This window comes from Carassius gibelio, chromosome B10 (assembly GCF_023724105.1).
Source record: "Carassius gibelio isolate Cgi1373 ecotype wild population from Czech Republic chromosome B10, carGib1.2-hapl.c, whole genome shotgun sequence".
NCBI lineage: Eukaryota > Metazoa > Chordata > Actinopteri > Cypriniformes > Cyprinidae > Carassius > Carassius gibelio.
The window spans coordinates 17,364,419-17,384,266 of NC_068405.1; the positions used below are offsets into that span (position 1 = coordinate 17,364,419).

Sequence of the window (19,848 nt, forward strand, 5' to 3'; positions counted from 1 at the left end):
CCCTGTAGCCTGTCGATGATTTGCAGCCATTGTTTAACCCTTGGTTCATAGACTCCTGATCCATCAGAGAATATTGTTTTCAGGAGTAGATTTCAAGATGTGTTGAGAAGCAATCAGTCTCCCATTTCTATGTAACCTTGGACCTATGATTCACCCTTGGGGGCTAGAGCCTTTGACCTTTTAGGGTCATTTTTTGTGAGAGCGGCAGTAGATGTCTTTGGAAAAGCAGGAAAATAAACCTATTAACAAGAAAATGCCACAATTACTACTAATCAATTAAGGCCTGCTTTATTACTTTGTGGCAGAATGAATCTATGACTTGCAGTCAAGAGAAAGCAGTTCAGAATTCATGAAGTTTTTTCCAAAGAATTTATGTATTTTTCTTTCTTGGCTCCCTAGGGTAGCATTTCCAAGTTTTTGCCAACAGCTTAAGTAACTGTATGTTGTTTTTGTTGTTGTTTTTTAAGTATCAACAATCTCATCGAGTCACTTTGTGCAGATACAGTTGTTCTGTAATCTTGCTCTGCTGTTAAATGGTAAATTGTGGTTAGACAATATTGTGCAACATCTATCCTCAAAACAATTGTTTGTTTGGTCAGTTCCCAAAGGATTTTTTTTATGTGGAGTTCGATAGTGTGCTAACAAGCCAAGTCCTTGTCCATCTTTCATCAACCAATGCGTTTCGCATACCACAGTGGTTTTGATTTTCTCCCCATTTTCCACAAGCCATAAATTATTATTTGTGAGATCTGCTAGCCAGATTTTTATAAATTCCTAGTGATATTAATTGTTGTCAAAAAAGTTTCAAGTCCGACATTTTACCTTCACATTTAATCCTTATCTTTAGAAACCCTTAAATTTTCATTAAGTACAGGAGTTACAACTCGAGTTTGTGTATTATCATTCCAGGCACAAAATATACATCTTATTGTCAGCAATACTGCAGATTCGTGGACACCGTTGCTCAGGTAATGTTTTTTTTTTTTTTTTTGATTATTTTAAACTTTCAACTATGAAGATCTAGCCCATCTTTAAGGACTGAATTCTTGTTCTTTTGGCAACCTTTTCCAGGCTTATAACATGAGCCTTAAAACCCCAGGAGCCATTAACAGCAGCTGAAATGCCAAGATATGCTTTCTCTTGTGACCTGCTATCTGGGATTAGTACATTTCCTCTCTCTTTCCTCCAAAAGCACTCAGTCTGACATTGTTTCACTCTGTGTGTTCATCTGGAGCATCCTCTGCTCTGATCACACTGTAGAGGGCTCATGTATTCTCTGTCTGTAGGCAGAAACAGAGCTGCCCTCTCCCTCCTCTCAGAACAAGGGTCTGACTGTGTCTGCTCAGACCAGTGTGAAAGAACTATCTCTTCGTGTTACCCCTGCTCATCCACAGAGCAAACATATCCATCTCCTCTGATGGTTGGGCAGCCCGGCAGTGCTGCTTGCAGACAGGATTGTGTCAGAGTCCTCCGGTCTTCTCTAACCTTCAGAGACTCTCCCACCATCAGCTTTTGTTATAAGCATTTTCTAAATTCTAAATTGCCAGTAATCTTATAATCTGTTCTAAAATCAGATGTACTCTTTCAAATGCATGATTAAAAAGTATGTAATATATTTCATCACTCTCTGTTTGATTGTATTATATCGCCTGCTAATCTCCTGGCCAAACTGAGAATTGCCCTAATTGAACTTCTGAGCTTGTTTCCTGCTGGAAGTCAAGGCTGGGCCATGCCGTAGGATCTGTGGCAGTGCATAATCACGTCCATGCACAGCATGGTTTTAACTATACTCCTGAGAGAAAGGCAGGGGGCTTAACAGGATTTTATTTCAAGGTTTCCGTGCCGGCAATCCCTAGCCAAAATCTAAGAACCACCTACAAATAACGCATTTGGTTTGAGTTATTCCAATGTCAAATATGTTGGTCAGTACCGTAAACACTTAAAAATATATATATTGTTATTTTTTTGTCCATGTACTCTGCATGTAAATTTAGACCTTTACATCAGCTCTCATGTATGTAAATGCCATGGATTAACCTGTAGTGGTTTTAGTGTTTCGACTATCTCCCCTACACTTATAACTGAACCTGAGTGCACTGGAAATGAAATGGGCATATCTTTGACAGATTAATATGGCTATTAGAATTCTTGAAATAACTTTGTGCTTTATGGCTTTCTATTTCAAAAGTATTAGGAATGTGTCTCACTGATTAATTTGCTTATGAGAGTTTGAGGTCTGAGTGCCTGCCGATATGAATAATGCCCTGCTGTAAGAGTGGAGCGCAAGTAGGATTATCTTGTGATTTGGAGTGATTAGGTTACCACTCTGGCAGCCTTTTCTCCCGACTACTTTGCTTGTAGATCGGAGCGTCTGTAGTTTTTATAACCGACCCTGGTACTCTGGTTTCTTTTTGCTTTAATCCTACAGAAGGCTATTGATCAAAAACAGATGTGTCTGTACAGTTTATCTATTGTTCTACTTGTTACCTCTTTCTGCCCTGTTAATCTCCACCGCCTTAGTAGATCAGTGTTCATCTAGACACAAAACTTTTGCCAAGTCTGTGCTCTTACCACCCAGAAAACTCTATTCTCTCATTGGTTCAAATTCTCTTAATCTTCAGAAACTGATATACATACTCTGCAAGTCAGGTGAAAGTCTATTATAATAGGCCATGTTCACACAGCAGCAGACTGCGGTAAGTTATGTATTTAAGTGCCTAATATGGTTACATTTACTCACGGATTTACAAGAGTGACAACCTCTTTCTATCCATCTTATTTCTCTTAAGTAAAGTGCAAGCTGTTTCCTGTCAATGTGCAAGACTTCAGATTCATTAGCCACTATCTGCTAGATGCATTTTAAACCCCTGATGTGTGAACTGGACCCTACTGAATAATAACTAGTTGTCACATCATAAAATGCAATAGCCACTTTCTGCATGTATGCATGTAATGCCTTTTTTTTGGCCAACTTACACAGACTGAGATGTGTGTGTGTGTGTGTTATCTAGGTTTTAAATAGTCAGATAGATCAGAGGTACGCAACTCAAATGCGCTTCACTCAGGTATAAAAATAGCTATGGGTTGATTAAGATTTCACTGATAAACAATTGCTATCACAAAGGTTACAGGTGACAACCCATGTGTGTAGCTTCAAGAGAACAGCCACACATCCTTGTTGTTTGATTTTCTTAATTTTGGTTTATCGTTTATAATATTTGTCATTACAAATAAAAGGGAATATCTCACTTTTTATGGGAAGTTGTTGTGAAGCAGTTTGATATAACAACAACAACAGACAACATCGATATCTTCTACCAGGATCTTACAAGGAGACTGGATCCAAAATTCCTGGCAATAACAAGAGTCTACCCTGTTGTTATCTAGTTGTCAAACACTGACTGTGTGAACAGCTAAAATAGATACTGACTATTTTATTCTGAAATAGTAGTGATACATTAGACATACATGATGTCCTGTGTATTCGTTGTGTATTCCTCTGGCTCTTATGTTGCACAGTGGCTTTTTATCTTGCTGCTCTGTCAGTCGTCTCATTTCCAATGACAGTGGTTATATCTCATCTGTATAAACCTCTATAACCTGCCCACTTTTGTTGATGAGCAGCTTCTTTTGATCTTGTTTTCAGTAGAAAACTCTCTTACCACAAGTGCATCTCTTCTGACCGATAAAATCGCTGTGATACTGATTTTATCTCATCTGTATCGCCTGTCCCAGCATTCTCCTTGGCAGATGGGTAAAGGCTTTGATCTTGTACTGAGGGGAAAATAATGCTCTTTCAAATGTGGACTGGACAACATGGACACACAAGGCGATGTCTGTCAGGCCATGTCTGTAAGTTTCACACTGACTTGTGAACAAGCGTTCATTGTTCCTCCCCTTCGCTTTGTCTTTCCCACCTATTTTATCATTTACAAATGGAGGGATCAAACCCCACACAGCTACAACACTGCAGTGACAAGCTGCAGAGCATTAAGTTCCTTGCATGTTTGTTAATGATTATAGAATTTGCTTTCATGAAAGGTCTACTTCTGCTTGTAGCAAGTTTTGTCATTTTCCAAATCAGTTTGCATATAACCATATCAAGAGGGACTTCTTTGAAGTAGCAAATGTTACCAGACACCAATAGCAGAAAACAAACGGGTGCATGTTCCCATACAGTGAGACAAGTCACTTGTGTTTTTGAAAGTACCTCCCATCTGGTACATGAAAGGCACCATCGCCTTCAAAGAGCAGAGAGAGGGCCAGTCCTAAACAAATGGCCCCTTTCTGAAGTACAGGTCGAAACTCTCTAAACAGTCTGAATTGGACGCTGAGCGTTTTCTCTCCGAGTTCTCCTGCTGAGTGTGACTGTCCTAGTGTTTTCACAGCAAAAAGCACCTGAGAACACACAAACCCAGACGCAAAAGCATGTTCTGTTATTTTTTTGTGCACTGAAAACATTAAATTAGTTTCGGCATATAGTAAGAATCTTAATTGTGGGGGGAAAGGGGGGAGCGGTTCTCATTCTTTATGTTTAGTGTATGTAAACTTCCTAAAATGTTCTTCTAAACAGTAATTTGTTTACATTTAAGCCATTTGAACATTAGCACCACCGTGCTTGCAATAGAAACAAAACCTCAGGATACTGGCATGCCGACATAAGCTGTTTGTCAGGTCTTTCTTTGTTGCCTATTAAATCATGATTTGTTTTTATGAGATTGCCTAATTAAAACAGGTTTCAAAAGAACAGCCAAAACAAAGCTTCTCCCACCTTAGCTTAAATAAACTGGCTGGACACAGTGCTGCAGCCAAAATGATGCATTTCCTTCTAGTTTAAACAGCCAGTCAACGACAGACTCTCCATCACGGCGTAGCAGACACCACCAAACAGACGCTGCCGCCTTTCTTGTGTCTCAAACAAATGGATTCTGTATTTGTCGGAGACACAGAGCTGCTGAACAATGTTTCAAATCAACATTGTTGCTGTGTTCTGTTTGGACGGTGTAGATGTTTTTCCTCAAATGGGTAATGATTCCAACCATTCGTTGCTGGAGACTTGCATTCACACAGAGCAACATTTTTCACTTTTTCTATTTCAAGTTAGACCTGTCTGAAATTCAATATATATTGCTTACTGGAACAAAAGTTTTTTGTTATTTTATTATTTGAGTGGTGTAGTAGATTATTTACATGTAGATATTATGTGCATGAATGTAGACACACAGACACAATTTTTACAAGTTTTATTATATAATATGTCACAAGACATTACATCTTTGCTGCTGATGACAATATTAAGTTATTTTTTAAACCTAAGAGGCATTAGGACAGATTTATTTTGTCTTTGGTTGAAGTTTGTTTGTTCTTGTAACTTTGCATTCTTAGTGATTACATATCAGGAGTGTGATGTGCAGCTCAGATGCAGCCGTGCAGTTCTAGCTCTGCGCCACTGACAGTCGCTGAGACACGAGACAGCTGTGAGCAGGGCAGAGACCTGAGACGTCAGGGGACGGGGGGCACTGTGTCTCTGCACTCATTCAACAAGCTCAGAATGAACGATCTGAATATGTGTCAGGGTAAATGGTGCTATATGTCTGATGATGTCTCAGATAGAAGACAAATAGTGCTGAGCAGTTGGCACAGCTGCCGCAAATGATTCATTGTGCAAACGTAAATCATTAGTCTCAGTAACTGCATTAAACTTCACACATGGACAGCCACCAAAAAATGTCTAAAATTGCTAAATCAAGTTAACGTTTCAAATGCGAAATGTAAAAAAAAAAAGAAATTTTCTCATTCAAAGCACATGTATTTTTTCTGCTCCATGCATTATTTCAGTTATATAAACCGAAGTAGCCTTTGTGCCCTCTATGGACCAGCCTAAGGCTATGTAGGACTCTCAATGCTGGTAGAAGAAGGCTGGAAGATCAAAGTGGCTGTGGTGTTGATCCTGGTACATTAAGGAATTGAGAGCCTGCGTGTTAAAACCTCTAACACAGACACACTAGAGAGGTCACGGCTCTTTTGGTCGGTCTTCAGTCCCGTTTGACCTGATATTAAGAGTTCATGCCCATTCACATCTCACTGCTACTAGATGCTTTTCACATCCCTCATAAAATGGCTGTAGGACTTAGTTTTTCCATAAACATGCTGCTATTATGGCTTTACACCCCATCAAAATTAGCTTTCTGAAAGATATGAATGTGTATTTTTGTTTACCTCACATAACAGATCATAAATAAGTTTGTTTCAACATTAAAACAAGTCCCATTTATTGATACTTCCATCTGTCCACAATGTTCAGAATGCATTGAATCTCGGAAAAAAGGCCTGTGGTTTTTATTCATGTCCAAAGTCTATTATCTCCAGCACATCCCCCTCAGTTTGGCTAATTCCCATTCCCGCATATTTAAATCATTTGCTGTGGGCAGATGTGTTTAGTGAAACAATGCATATATTTGCTTTCCCATCGCTTTGGTTCGAGATTAGAGCTCCATGGGCATTTCACGTTATATTGAGCTGAAACGGTGCAGCTTGGCGGCAAAGGAAATGTCATGCTTCGGCAATTCTTGGTTTGTACCTCTTAAAAGTATCAAATTTCGCTCTAAATATACATGCTGCCCTCTTTTATCTTCTTTTTTTTGTTTGCTGCTTTAGTTTCAGCTGTGAGAGAAGGATTAGTTTATTAGATTATTTCTTAAATCAATTAAACTAAAATAGTAATGCTTACAGTTTCCAATATCATGCCTCTCTCGCAGGCCTCATTAGAGTGAATGATTTAAGTCTGTGTGACATTTTGTCTTCCTGACATCCTTCACTATGCTTTATTATGCGCCAGGACGTGAAAAGAAAGGCATTCGGTCGGTCAATCAAGGTTACACTGTGTGATTTACTGCACATAAGTAAAAACAGTTCAAGATTATAAGTAGCGCCTGGCGTTCATACACACGCAAGACCTTGAACAAATGGGATCTGTGCAGTTCGATTCAACTAAATAGCGAGAAACATCCATGGGGCGTCTTTTGATATTGAGGAGCGTCAGAGTATAACCTTGATCAAACATTTGCAATTGTTATAAAAAAAATATGTAAATGGTAGGAAAAATGGATAGAATAAAAAAAAAGACTTTCATTGCTTATTTACTGGAAAGTATCTGCTTTGACCTTACTATTGTAACACTGTTTTGAACTTTACAAGCAATTTGCCATAAATTTCATGTAATTATTATATTTTTTTTTTTTGCACTTAAGCTTTGATTTTTTTTGTTGTTGTTGTTTTTGTTTTTTTAGTTTTTTTGTTTGCTCTTTTGTTTCAGACTTCATACTCACACACCTACTGTTAAACACTTAACCACAAAATCAGTGGAATTGCCCACTTTATATAAAACAGTAGATACCGTTAACAGTGGAAAAAGTCTTAATGATTGTATTTTAATTGCGTCGTTATTTGAAAATTGGGTTGTGTGGTGTGTTTTACAGGGGAAACTTCTGTGAGTGTTACGGAATTCACTGCAGGAGGCGTTTTTTGGACCAGAGAGCCAGGTTAATAAGAGAAACACATGGCCAGAGAACATCTTGACTTTTATTATACCATAGACAGTATTAAAATGACAGTTACGCTAGATGGTTAAGATATTAAATTAGCCATTGTGTGTGGTGTGATCTGTAATAAATAGACACAGATACTGGCCTATATTTTATTCTATAACAATATTTTCTCAACACATTTATATTTATTATTAGCAATCCATAATGATAATGAATCCTTTAATGGACTCTTTTATACTTCTTGATAGACCAAAAACAACAAAAGAATTTAATAGCTCATTTTTATAAATTAGGAAATATCTTTGCTCAGATGTGGACTTCAATAGGCTACTGGGAGTATTTCTCGAGGTTAAACATTTATCGTGTGAAATGATGAAGAACCTTTGTCATATAGTGGCTAATGTGAAACGTGAATCAGGAAGTATTCATCACGTTGAAATCATTATTAGCGTCCTTGGAAAATTGCCTTGTTTTTGGAGTGGCCAGTATGGGCCGTGTACAGGACTGTAAACGGCATGAATGTGGAAACTCTGGCATACAGCTGCATAGCCTACTTAATTTTATGGACCATGCAAACACTAGAATTGCAATATTTCCAGCGTTGTAGCAAATTCAGTGATTTTATTTCCTGAAATGGATGCTCCCTCGATTTTTCACTAATTTAACCTCTTGAGGATTACAGTGCAGGGAATTAGTAATAGGGTGTCCATTCCATTTAATGTTTTTAAAATATAATACTAGCTGTTGGCATGATATCATGAGTAGTTCATTAAAAAGGAAATTTAATGCTTATATTTGAACAAGTAACTTCTCCAAAAATCACTACTGTACAAAATAATGGCGACAGGGTGAACTATTTAAAATCATGCCCTACTGACAAAATCTATGATGAAGTGCTAATATCACACCTTTGTCCTTGAGTTCACATCCTGAAAGGATGATGATGTCATTATGCATTTATGGAATTGTAAATTATTTTAATAGAGCATAGTTATACACAAACAACAGTTTTTTTTTTATTCTAACCAAATCTAAAGTTATTTATAGAATAAATACAAATATATTTTTCCACTGAAATGTGTGTGTTGGAATAAGTTGGAAACAGAAGAGGTAATACAAAAAAATAATAATTGCCTACAATATAACAGTAACAGAGTTTGTGTTGATTTTTCAAACTCATCTTGTACACACATAGGCTATTCATGAGGGACACAAACCGCACCTTTTCGACTACTAACCCAGAATGAAAATAGCCTTTAAAAAAAAAGTTGAAATTCCTTTTCAAAAGTAGAGAGATGTCGGACTGTCACTGATCATATTTTCAACGTTTTTTTTGGCTTGGAAACCTTAACCACTTTGTTATGCTAATGGACCCTGACATCAGCGCGAGATCAAAGTGGCGCGCGGGCTCATATAGTCTCGAGCTCCGTCTGCAGCGTCAGTCCAGCAGATTCCAGCGCGCGACCAACACCGCACTGCAAAATCAACACACATCTCTTTATCAGTGGACTGTTGCACGATGCTTTTTCAGTTGGACTTTACAAAAACGGATTAACGCACATTTAAACCTTTGGCTAGGGAATTTTGGCTGGATTTAAATAAAACACACTTTTGGATTACTTTGGACATTTTTTTGGCTTCAGTCTCCGTTTGATAAAGGTAAGGATGACAGTGCTTTACCATTTATTGTGCGCAAAGTTTCTTAACTTACCCTTTCTTAACTTGGAGATTGCGTATCTCAATTTACTTATAAAGATGTTTTAGCTTTTAAATATCATCCCTATTGCAGTTTAAAGTAAATTGACAGGGAAGTAATCTGCATAGTAGACCAGCTAATTATATCGAGTGAAATAATTACATTTTAATCACCTCGTTTCCTCCCGAGGTAAAAAAGAAAAAGAAAAAGAAACACAATAGATAAAAGATAAAGTGCAATATTAGAGAAATCGCAGCCTGCAAGAGTGAAACAGCTGTTTTATTGCTTTTGCATCTACACACAATAAAAGTTAATCGCTCATATCTCTAAATATATATCTGTTATTTATATATCATATGGAGATTTGTTTAATTATACATAGGCTGTATAAGAGGGCTGAAGAAATATTAAAATATTTGGATTGCGTATGGCTGGCCATACGATGGTATCTAAATTAGGGTATAGATAATGCATAGGCTATAAACTACACTGTATTTGTTTATATTTAGTTCACTTAAAAAGAGCGCATTACAACTGAAAATAAGAAACATTTAGTTGCTGCTTAAATTTTGTTAGTAAAATCAATGTAGTGTAAAAGTTACAATCTGCACATTAAATTTTGTTATTGATGAAAACGACTGAAAATAGAATTATAGAAATTATTACAGTTGAAATTATAGTGGTTAGTTCAACAGCAGAAAACATTTTAAATGTAATAAGTACAATAAGTATTGTCATTTGCGTTTGTAATAGTAATTGCACTTTTAATGTATAGTTTTCTGGGTGTAGGTCTATAGCCAGAAGGAAAAGAAGAAGAAAAAAATGCTAGCTCTCTGCAATCTGGACAATCACTGTCTGTATGTGAAAGCATCATGCCAGAGGCCAGACAGTCTGTCCACTGGGAGCTAGTAACTGTTTATTGCCCTCCTATTCCAGCAGATGGAATAATCGGAGAACATTTGATAACATTCAAAATACTGCCACACCTATATTTCAGAAATTTGCATGCAGAGTACTAAAACACTGATATTTTTTAATAAAACATTGTGCTTTTCTAATCACTTTTAAATTAGCATTTTTTTCAGTGTTTTCTTGTCACAAGGAGATACAAAACCAAAAATAATAATAATACAAATAAATAAATACAATTTTTTATTTAAGTGATATTAAATCCTTAATAACGAAAGTGATACAGTAATGCAATAGAATAACATAATAACAATACAGAACTTAAATATACTGAAGCAATAGTAAAGATATTTTTTTTAATACTTTTTTATATTTAAAAATATATTTTTTTTTTTTCAAAGTATGTCTGGTGCACATTAGTAATCATCAGAGTATAACATGAACATAGGGTCTGCTGCATGTGATCTATTTAATCTAAATCTGATTTAATTTTTTCCAAGCAGGAGAGGGACGGAAATAAGGAATAAGTGCCATGGATTTTGGCTGTTAATTATAAGTGTGTCAAGAAGCATTGGGGTCAGCGAGCACCTGCATCAGTGTCTTCTGATTGAGCTTGATCTTATTGTAAAGCATGAAGCGAACCTTCCCTTCACTCCCGCTCTGTCTCCTTACATTCCTGCTCCTGTCCCAGCAGTGCACAGGAATCAGATGGCTGTGAGTTGCTCTTTATTCTTTATTTATACCAAAACTGTTTAAAATGCATTCAAGAAGTTTTTCAAGCTGACTGATTTTTCACATCATGTACAATTAAAAAAAAAATTGTAACCTGGGAAAAGATGTTTGCTTGGTTAAAAAAAAAATGGATCTACAATTTGGGATCCACAGTCTTGATATTGCATGGCAAGAAATGCAAAACAGATGCCGCCATAAACACCTGTGTTCCCTGGATAACAAAGACGGAGAGTGTATACGTGTGTGTGTGTGTGTGCGGAGGTTAAGACAGGGGTCTGTCAGTCACAGCATATCATGGAACATAAAGTGGCGGCCCCTAATCTGAAACAGGCAAAGGTAGAGCGGGCATTAGTTGGTTCTCACGAATAGTGAGACGTGTGCATTGTAGGAAAAGAGAAGTAATCATAAAAAGCAATGCTTCAATTCGGAAAGGTTTCACTACAAAGTCTTACTGAAATTAATATTTTCTTTTCATCTCTAAAGATGATTTCTAAGATAAAGTGTATGATTTGCATTTTCTTCTATGAGTTAAGCTTGCAAAAATTCCTCTGGCATTGTCCGACAGCAACATGGAACATTCTCTAAACGTTTAGCTATAACCAAAGCATTTTTCAGATAAACAACATTTTTTCCATTGGCAATTGCTTTTTGGTGCCTTTTCTTGCTTCCAAGCGATGCAGAAATAATCTTCTTCCATTTTGGTCTAATCTTGATTGATTATCTCTGGGAATGGGTTGTTGTTTGCATGCCTTTGTGTGAGACACTGAACGATTTTAGCCCGCAGCCTAAATGCGTGCGAGAACGCTTTCGCAAACGTATTTAAACCGTTGATGTTACTCCTAATATTTTAGAGTTGGCTTTAACCATGTTTATTTGACTATGCTTCATTTAGTCACTTTAAATTCAAGACTTGCCACAAATATTTTGATCACTTTTCACACCACCAAACATTTTAATGAGTATTTCAAGTGTCTGTTTAACTAAAAGTTGATTAAATTTCTACAACTCAAAAGACATTTATATCAATGCACACAGTTCACAGACATCCAGTGTTCATTGAAACATATGCGTTTCCTCATCTAGGTCGCTATCTCAGACCACACAGCACATCAACAAGACCCAGCACTGCAAGATGTTGCCTGGCCTCATCTCCTCTCAGGCTCAGCTCTGTAGGAGTAACCTGGAACTCATGCAAACCATCATCCAAGCAGCACGGGAGGTTAAAAAGGTCTGCCAAAAGACCTTCACAGACATGCGCTGGAACTGTTCCTCCATTGACGCTCCAAAATTCCTCCCGGACCTGGAACGAGGTGAGATACAGAGGAAAATCATGTCCAAAGAGGATTTATTTCCAGTTGAAGTTTCTGAAATCTATCCACAGATGTTCTGTTTAGGCACAGCAAGTCCTAAATTCACGAAAGGGCCACTGTCCGTCCATTGCCAGCCCCTTCAAGGCAACCGCACACCTCTCTTTATACCCAAGTGTGGTTTCCATTCAGGCCTTAATAGGTCTGAGGAACCCATCTAACTCTTTATGAGGGAAATGGTTTAAAAAGCAGCCTACAGTGATCTCTAAACACTCTAATGCAGACTATGCCAGGTAAATGCTACAATTCAGCAATTTAAGTGCCTTGCTGCATGATAAAAGCAATCTTACCCCTAACCACCCGGAAACCTCCGGCAAGCAGTATTCTTGCGCATCACTCTTCGCTCAATGCTCCGTTTGATGAGAGGCTTCACGGAGGAGCAGCGTTTACTGTGAGGACACACAATAGGATCCATTCTATTCATTGAGAGATGCTATTGAGCGAGTTAGTCAGTAATGGACAGAGAATTGCCTTTTTTCCTGGTTTCACAGTCATTTGAAGCCTACGGTTTTACCCTGCGTCCGACCCCTGCAGCACAGATGTGATTTTCAGCTGTGAACCAATTAAAGAAATATGAAATCAATTAAATAAAATAGTCCCAAAAAAGATAGTTTTTTTCCCCATGGATTAACGATGCGGCGTCACGTCTTGAATTTCCACACGGCGGTGAGACTTGCATGCTACACTTTGACGGGTGGCTTAATCATCCACCCTATTTTTTTTATTACTAGCTTTTAGTTCGATCCAAATGCCAGAGATGGTCAAACTAAATCTTGTTGAAGTTTTAGAGAACTGTATGACGTCCTTCCCTGCAGACCGTTCGCATTTGTCAGAAGTTAAAGCACTCCTGCCTCTCGTAAGTGCACCGCTAAGGAGACGGCCTTTGATGTACCTTGTACAGGGTCAAGTCGAGCCTCTCTTGTTTCTACACCTATTATCTTGTCATGACATATGTGCACTGTGAGAACAGTTCGATAATCTCCGCCATTATCCTTTCATACTGTGTACTGACGGGTTTCTCATGTTGCTTTGCTTTTTTGTAGGGGTAAAAAGTCAAAGTATTCAGAATTCACGTTATCTTTTTATATAAGCAACTATAAATGTAATCTTTTTTTTTTTTTGTCTTTTAGGAACGAGGGAATCTGCATTTGTATATGCGCTCTCCGCAGCTGCTATAAGTCACACTATAGCACGGGCATGCACATCCGGAGACCTGAGGCTGTGCTCATGCGGTCCGATTCCAGGAGAAATACCAGAGCCTGGGTACAGATGGGGCGGCTGTGCTGATAACCTGCATTATGGTCTCCTCATGGGCTCCAAGTTTTCTGATGCCCCCATGAAGATGAAGAAGTCAGGCTCAAATGCCAACAAGCTGATGCATCTTCACAATAGTGAAGTGGGCAGACAGGTAAGCGGTGCCTCACAGAAACCATGTGGCATCAATTCAATACAAAACCAAAATCACATGAGTCTGACTCAAACCACATTTATAATTAAAATGGGCTATTGCATTTGAGTTTGATTGGATTTCAAAGTTTTTTTCTTCATTTGATACATGATGTGTAATGAGCAAAAGCTGTTCAAATTCACTTATGTTGCATTCCCTGCATAGACTGTCAAAATGGTATTATTTTAATTGTCTTCATCTGAATCCATTCCACTTTTCCCCCCTGCGCAGGCTTTGCGAGATGCTCTGGTTATGAAGTGCAAATGCCATGGTGTTTCTGGTTCTTGCTCCATTCGGACCTGTTGGAGAGGCCTGCAGGACCTGAAGGACATCGCCATGGACCTAAAGACCAAGTATTTGTCAGCCACTAAAGTGGTTCATCGGCCCATGGGCACACGCAAACAACTCGTCCCCAAAGATATCGACATCCGGCCAGTCCGAGAGAATGAGCTGGTTTATCTGCAGAGTTCACCGGATTATTGCATGAGGAATGACAAGTTGGGCTCTTTTGGTACTCAGGACAGGTGAGACTAACTAATTAACATATTACATACTTAAATGCTCCACAATAAGGACTTCTTTTTTTTTTTTTGCTAGCCCAGACAGGCTAGGTTTAAAAATTCCCTGACGATATTTTCACAGGCCCTAATGCAAAAAAAAAATACAAATATTTATTTTATTTCATTAATTATTATTTTTTATTAAATATTCCATTCATGTGAATGAACACAAATCATTTGTAGTAGGAACAAACACTGTAATTGATAGCGATGATTGATTATGAAAACATTTGTAAACATTTTACACCAACTTCAATCAAATTTAACTTGCTTTAAAAGCCTTGTTTTTAACTTTGATTGGTCACTGACCAGAATAACAAACTGTTCCACATATTAAAAACTATTTTAACATGGCAGGTTGTCTCTAAACATAATGATCTTGTCATGAGATCTTTTTAATTGGCACTATGAGATGCCTCCTGTGGTGGAACTATTTTGCCTTAAAAAAAGCTTGTTAAAGCCAGACTGTGTGTGTGTACACGCGTGTCTCTGACATGTCCAGAGTGACTGTGTCCTCTTTACTCTTATCACAGTCTGTCTGGGAGCAATGCTGCTATTCACAGAGCTAAGAGCTCTCAGTTGATAGCAGCTCTGCACACACAGATTAGCCAACAATGAATTCTCCCTGCTTATTTCCTATTGCTTTATCAGTGAAGACACAGGTGTAGATTTAGGTAAGAATGGAATAACCTCAGCTTCCTCACTTTTGTTATGTTTGACTTTAAATGTGCCCTGTGTTGCTTTTTTTGGCTAAGCTTTGAGGAACTATTGGTTCATATGACATGAATTTTCAGCAATACACAGTCCTAACTACAGCTTCAAAAACAATAAAATACATTAATGTCTATGACTTTTTCAGTTGAACATCATAAGCGTTTAGGTTTTTATAGGTATTATAGGTTAGTGCGCTGATAACCTTTTTAGTGTGTTTTGTAATCAATAGAGAACGTCAATGTGTGTCGCACATGTTAGTGGTGGTCTCTGGTATGTAAGGGGTTCAGCACCTCTGTTTATCCCATCACCTCATACCTGTCTTTAAAACACCTGCTGTCTTCAGATGAAAATTGTGTTATGTTTTGATGTCAATTATTATAATTATACCATACAACGAGGGGGAATCTATTTCATGAACCCTGTGAAGAAATCAAGGTCATATTTTACCCCCAAATCAGCAGAAAGTATTAAGTAAATATGTTTTGCCTGAAGAAAATGTTTGCACTGTGACATTATTTTTGTGACAACTTAGCACACTCCCAAATGGGGGAAATTTGTTCTTATTGCTGTAATGCTAATAATAATGTGAGTGCATGTGTGTTTGTGTGTTTATATATATATAGCAAAAGAGAGAAAGCATTGGATTATTTTTTTTTTATTAATTTTTTTTATTAAAATAAAAAAGCTGCTGTAGTAAAAATATAGGTAATGGGAAATATAAAATTATGATATGTTAATTACGAGTCAAATGTCCAAACAAATTATGGCAATGCAATTTTCATGAAAATATATTATTCCATATTATTTACTAATATATTTTATCAAAATATTTTAATTATTTAAAATATAGAAAACATATTTCCACAGATTTTCTGCAAGAAATTTCCGGACCACCAAAATATATTTCTTCAATATGCAAAGTGCTGATAAAATATAATGGCAAATAATAAAAATAAATAAAAATTTAAGATAAATTACAGATTTTTTTTTCTATAAAATTGTGTTTTACCTGAATACACCTGAAGACACAATTTTTTTCTTTTATTTTATTTTTTGCAAATCCTAAGTTTTTATAATTTTTCTATAATGAGAATGTGCTTAATTTTTTATAATTGTTGTTCTGATAATAATTAAGCACATTAAGAAAATAGAACTACATAATTTGATATTGAAATGTCAAAATTTCTTTCAGTTTTTCTTTTTTACTTAATGTTGTGATGAAACGTGACCCGTTTTTTTTTTTTTTTGAAATTCACTCATGAAGTCAGGAAGCTGCAATTATTGCACATCCTCTCTTTGTGATTTAAAGAGTCTTAAGATAATGAGTCGTGAGTGTTACCCTAACTAGACCTGCAGAGATGGCTTCTCTAATCTGATTTGGCGATGAGAGATGGGGAGAGACCAAATGACATGCTCAGTGCAACCCTGAACACATCTTATCTGAAGTTACATGCTTTGTGAGCCGCAAGACTGCTATTAATGAAATTGGCGCATTAGAAGTTCAGACAGAACAACATCCCCGAGGCTTAGAGATGATCGGTATCGCTAAAGAAACAAGAAACAATCTTGAAGTGAGTGAGCGCTGTTTAAAAGATGTTTTAAAATGTGTTTTCACTTTGGAATGAAACGTAAAGTTCTGCTCACAGCTGCTAAATTGTTAAACTGATGGTAAAACCTGATCATTTTAGAGACATCAGGAGTTTGGAAGCAAAATGTACTAAATTTGGACTTTTTTCTTATTTAATTTAAGGTGTATTAATGAATTATAAACCTTTTTACTACATATCTCTACATTGGTGCAGGTCAGCCGAACATATGATACTCATTGAGTCTTAAAGCATATTTACCTTACTTCCTGCCCTTTCAGCATTGACCTGGGAGAGACTTTTACTTTAGTTTTAAATAACAGCATTCTTCTCCTCTCTCTCTCTCTCTCTCTCTCTCTCTCGTTCTGTAGTAGCCATCCCCTCTTGTCTGTCTCTCAGCACCCTGAGCATTAACACCACACAATTATAAAACAATGCACTTACACTGAGAGGGCTACACACAGGCCGACCCCTAGTGTATGGAGCGTGATTTATGACAGAGATGTTCAATGCTCAAGATGCCTCAGGCTTCAGTACATGAGGGTGTCTGCAGGATCCACTTAAATGCAAGAGAAAATGTTCCCGGGGTACGAATCATCTGGGTCTTAAAACGAGTTATAAGAAGGTTTAGTGCTGTTGCTTTAATATGTGTTTGGGCTAAATGTTTACCTTGGTTTGAAAAGATGCTTGTGTTTAGTAATTTCTCTTATGGTCACACAGAAATGCTTGGTCATCTATTTGTGTGAATGTATTTTTGAAGTCATGTTTTTGAAATTCCATATACAAAACAGTTTAGATTAGGTACTTTAGATTAGGACTAGTCAATTAGTATGTGTGTGTGTGTACATGTACATATTTAGTACGTAAATATTTTTTTTCCCGCTCAATATTGAATTTTAAATATATATATAAAAAAAAAAAAATTATATATATATATATATATATATATATATATATATATATATATATATATATATATATATATATATATAATATTAAGAATTCTAATTTTTTGAATGTTAGAAAATTGGCTGTTTCATATTTTTTAAATAAAAAAATTATAATAGATACATGTAGAAAAGATTTATTCAGATATTTCTATAAAAACTGATCAGTCACTCATTATAGAAAAGTGTTAAAAGTGTACTATTTGATCAAAAATATGAAGAAAAAACAAACAAAATAAAAATGTAAAAAAAATATTTTCACAGATTTTTCTATAAAAAATATACATCTTCATTATTGAAAAGTGTTGATGTCAAATAAATGTAAATGGATTTTTTAGAACTTTTTATTTATTGTAAAATATATTTATATATTTTATCATTTTATAATACATAATATACTATTTTATCAAAACTATAAAATCATAGAAACCATATTCCTCGATATGAATTGCTGATTAAAAATGTTTTATTAAATGTTTTATCTTTAAAATAATAATAATAATAATGGAAAATGTATTTCTATAAACTTATTTTTTACACATATTTGCATGTGTTTTATTATTGTTTTTAAGACAGCCTGTAAAAAAAGAAATGTCAGTCATTATGAATATGTCCCTTAAATAATATGTAAAAGTCCCCTAAAAATGCCTTCCTTATGAGTGATTTTTGTTGCCAAACCAATAACAGCAATAATGTTTTTATTATGTTTGTTGGTGATACAGCATGTACTATAAAGATATTTTTGTCTCTTTCTTCTGCAGGCAGTGCAATAAAACCTCCAGCGGAAGTGACAGCTGTGATCTGATGTGCTGCGGCAGAGGCTACAACCCATACTCAGAGAGAGTGGTGGAGCGGTGCCACTGCAAATACCACTGGTGCTGCTACGTCACGTGCAAGAAGTGTGAGAGGACAGTGGAGAAATACGTGTGCAAATGAGTCGGCTCTCCATCTCTGCGGTCACCGCTGACAATTGTCCTGATCCCCTTCACATGTACCTATTCTCAGCTAAACTAATATAAAGGAGATCTGGAATGCGCTCTACTCATTGCAACAGAACTGGACAGAATTCTCATTCGAAATTCCCAGACTTTGTGGTTGAACGAGCTGAAAATTTCAAGACTTGGTTCCGTTCTAGATATATTCAGCCTGGGTGTGGATCATAACCTTTGTCTACATGACTTAGTTGGCCACAAATAACCAAAGCATGTTACCAATGAGGCTTTCTTTTGTCTTACGCGTTTCCATCTTATATGCTTTTGAGAAGACATGGTTTATTTTTGGCTTTATGAACTTTTATAAACTCAGAAGATGGACTTTATTTTTTTAGTGCACAAATGAACATGGTTTTTGTCAAAAGCACCCAGCTCACCGTCCTCAAGAGGATTATTATTCCTCATCTTTTTTTTTTAAACATAAAAACATATGCTCCTTTATCCAGATCTTAAAAGTCTATTTTGTTACACAATTCTTGGGTTCGTTTATTTGAATTTTTTTTAAAAGGTACATTTTCCCAGTTTTTGGCATTGATTTTCAGCACTCTTCATAGAACCTTCGGAATCGCATGACGTTCCAGAGGATTCCACATTCCAAGTTGTAAGGGATTCAGACCTCAATGCTCAGATGGTACTTGATTTTCACCAGTTAAGACTGTTTAATAGACTGACGAGATAAAGAAAGTGCTGATTACGCAAAGGGAATTTCAAATGTGGCTTTTCAATGAGGAACTTACAATGGCTTCCATCTGTTGGTTGGTTACTTCTACTCTAGGGGGAGAATATCTGTATTTATTCCACCTATATCAACAAGGACATTGGACTGGACTGTATGTGTTGTGCCTTGTTATAATTTTACCCAACGTAAAAAAAATGCAGACTTTCAAATGCCAAACCTCTCCGAGCATGTGAACAGAATATGTGGGTCACCTATTATGGCCGTAAAGAGTCGTGAACCACTTATCTGTGGATGTACATACTATCATTTTTGTATGCTGAATTAAAAAAAAGAAATATTTATGAACTAATTAAAAATCTTTACCATTTAAACTCGTAAGACTTCCTTTTTTCTTTTAATTCAAATGGACTTTCACGAGATGTTGAGCAAGACTGATTGCAAAAACATAGTTGTCATTAATTTAAGTTCCACGTCTTGAGCAAATAACAATTTAGCACAATTACACATGACACTTCTATAAATCATCCCACACTTGTTATTGTTCCGACTAAAAGCACACAAGAACCGGTCTCTCGAACTCAAAAACCCTGAGAAAGTGTTTGTTTGGACACCATAGGCTAATAAATAACAACGTGCTAGCACTAGCAAAACCTCGTGCTTGGCACAATGAAC

At 36.5% G+C, this 19,848-nt stretch overlaps 1 protein-coding gene across 2 annotated transcripts; it reads left to right on the forward strand.

Annotated features, from left to right (window-relative positions):
• Positions 1-8,987: 8,987 nt before the first annotated feature.
• wnt11 (wingless-type MMTV integration site family, member 11) lies at positions 8,988-19,547 on the forward strand. 2 transcript variants are annotated; one of them, XM_052566667.1, is made up of 6 exons: positions 8,988-9,206; positions 10,656-10,866; positions 11,968-12,194; positions 13,382-13,659; positions 13,930-14,222; positions 18,267-19,547. In XM_052566667.1, the coding sequence occupies exons 2-6, from the start codon at positions 10,784-10,786 to the stop codon at positions 18,439-18,441; spliced, it is 1,056 nt and encodes a 351-aa protein (XP_052422627.1). In that variant the 5' UTR covers positions 8,988-9,206; positions 10,656-10,783; the 3' UTR covers positions 18,442-19,547. The 2 variants fall into 2 exon arrangements, with proteins under 2 accessions (XP_052422627.1, XP_052422628.1); XM_052566668.1 differs by having other exon boundaries at positions 9,000-9,206; positions 10,653-10,866.
• The last annotated feature ends 301 nt before the right edge of the window (positions 19,548-19,848 follow it).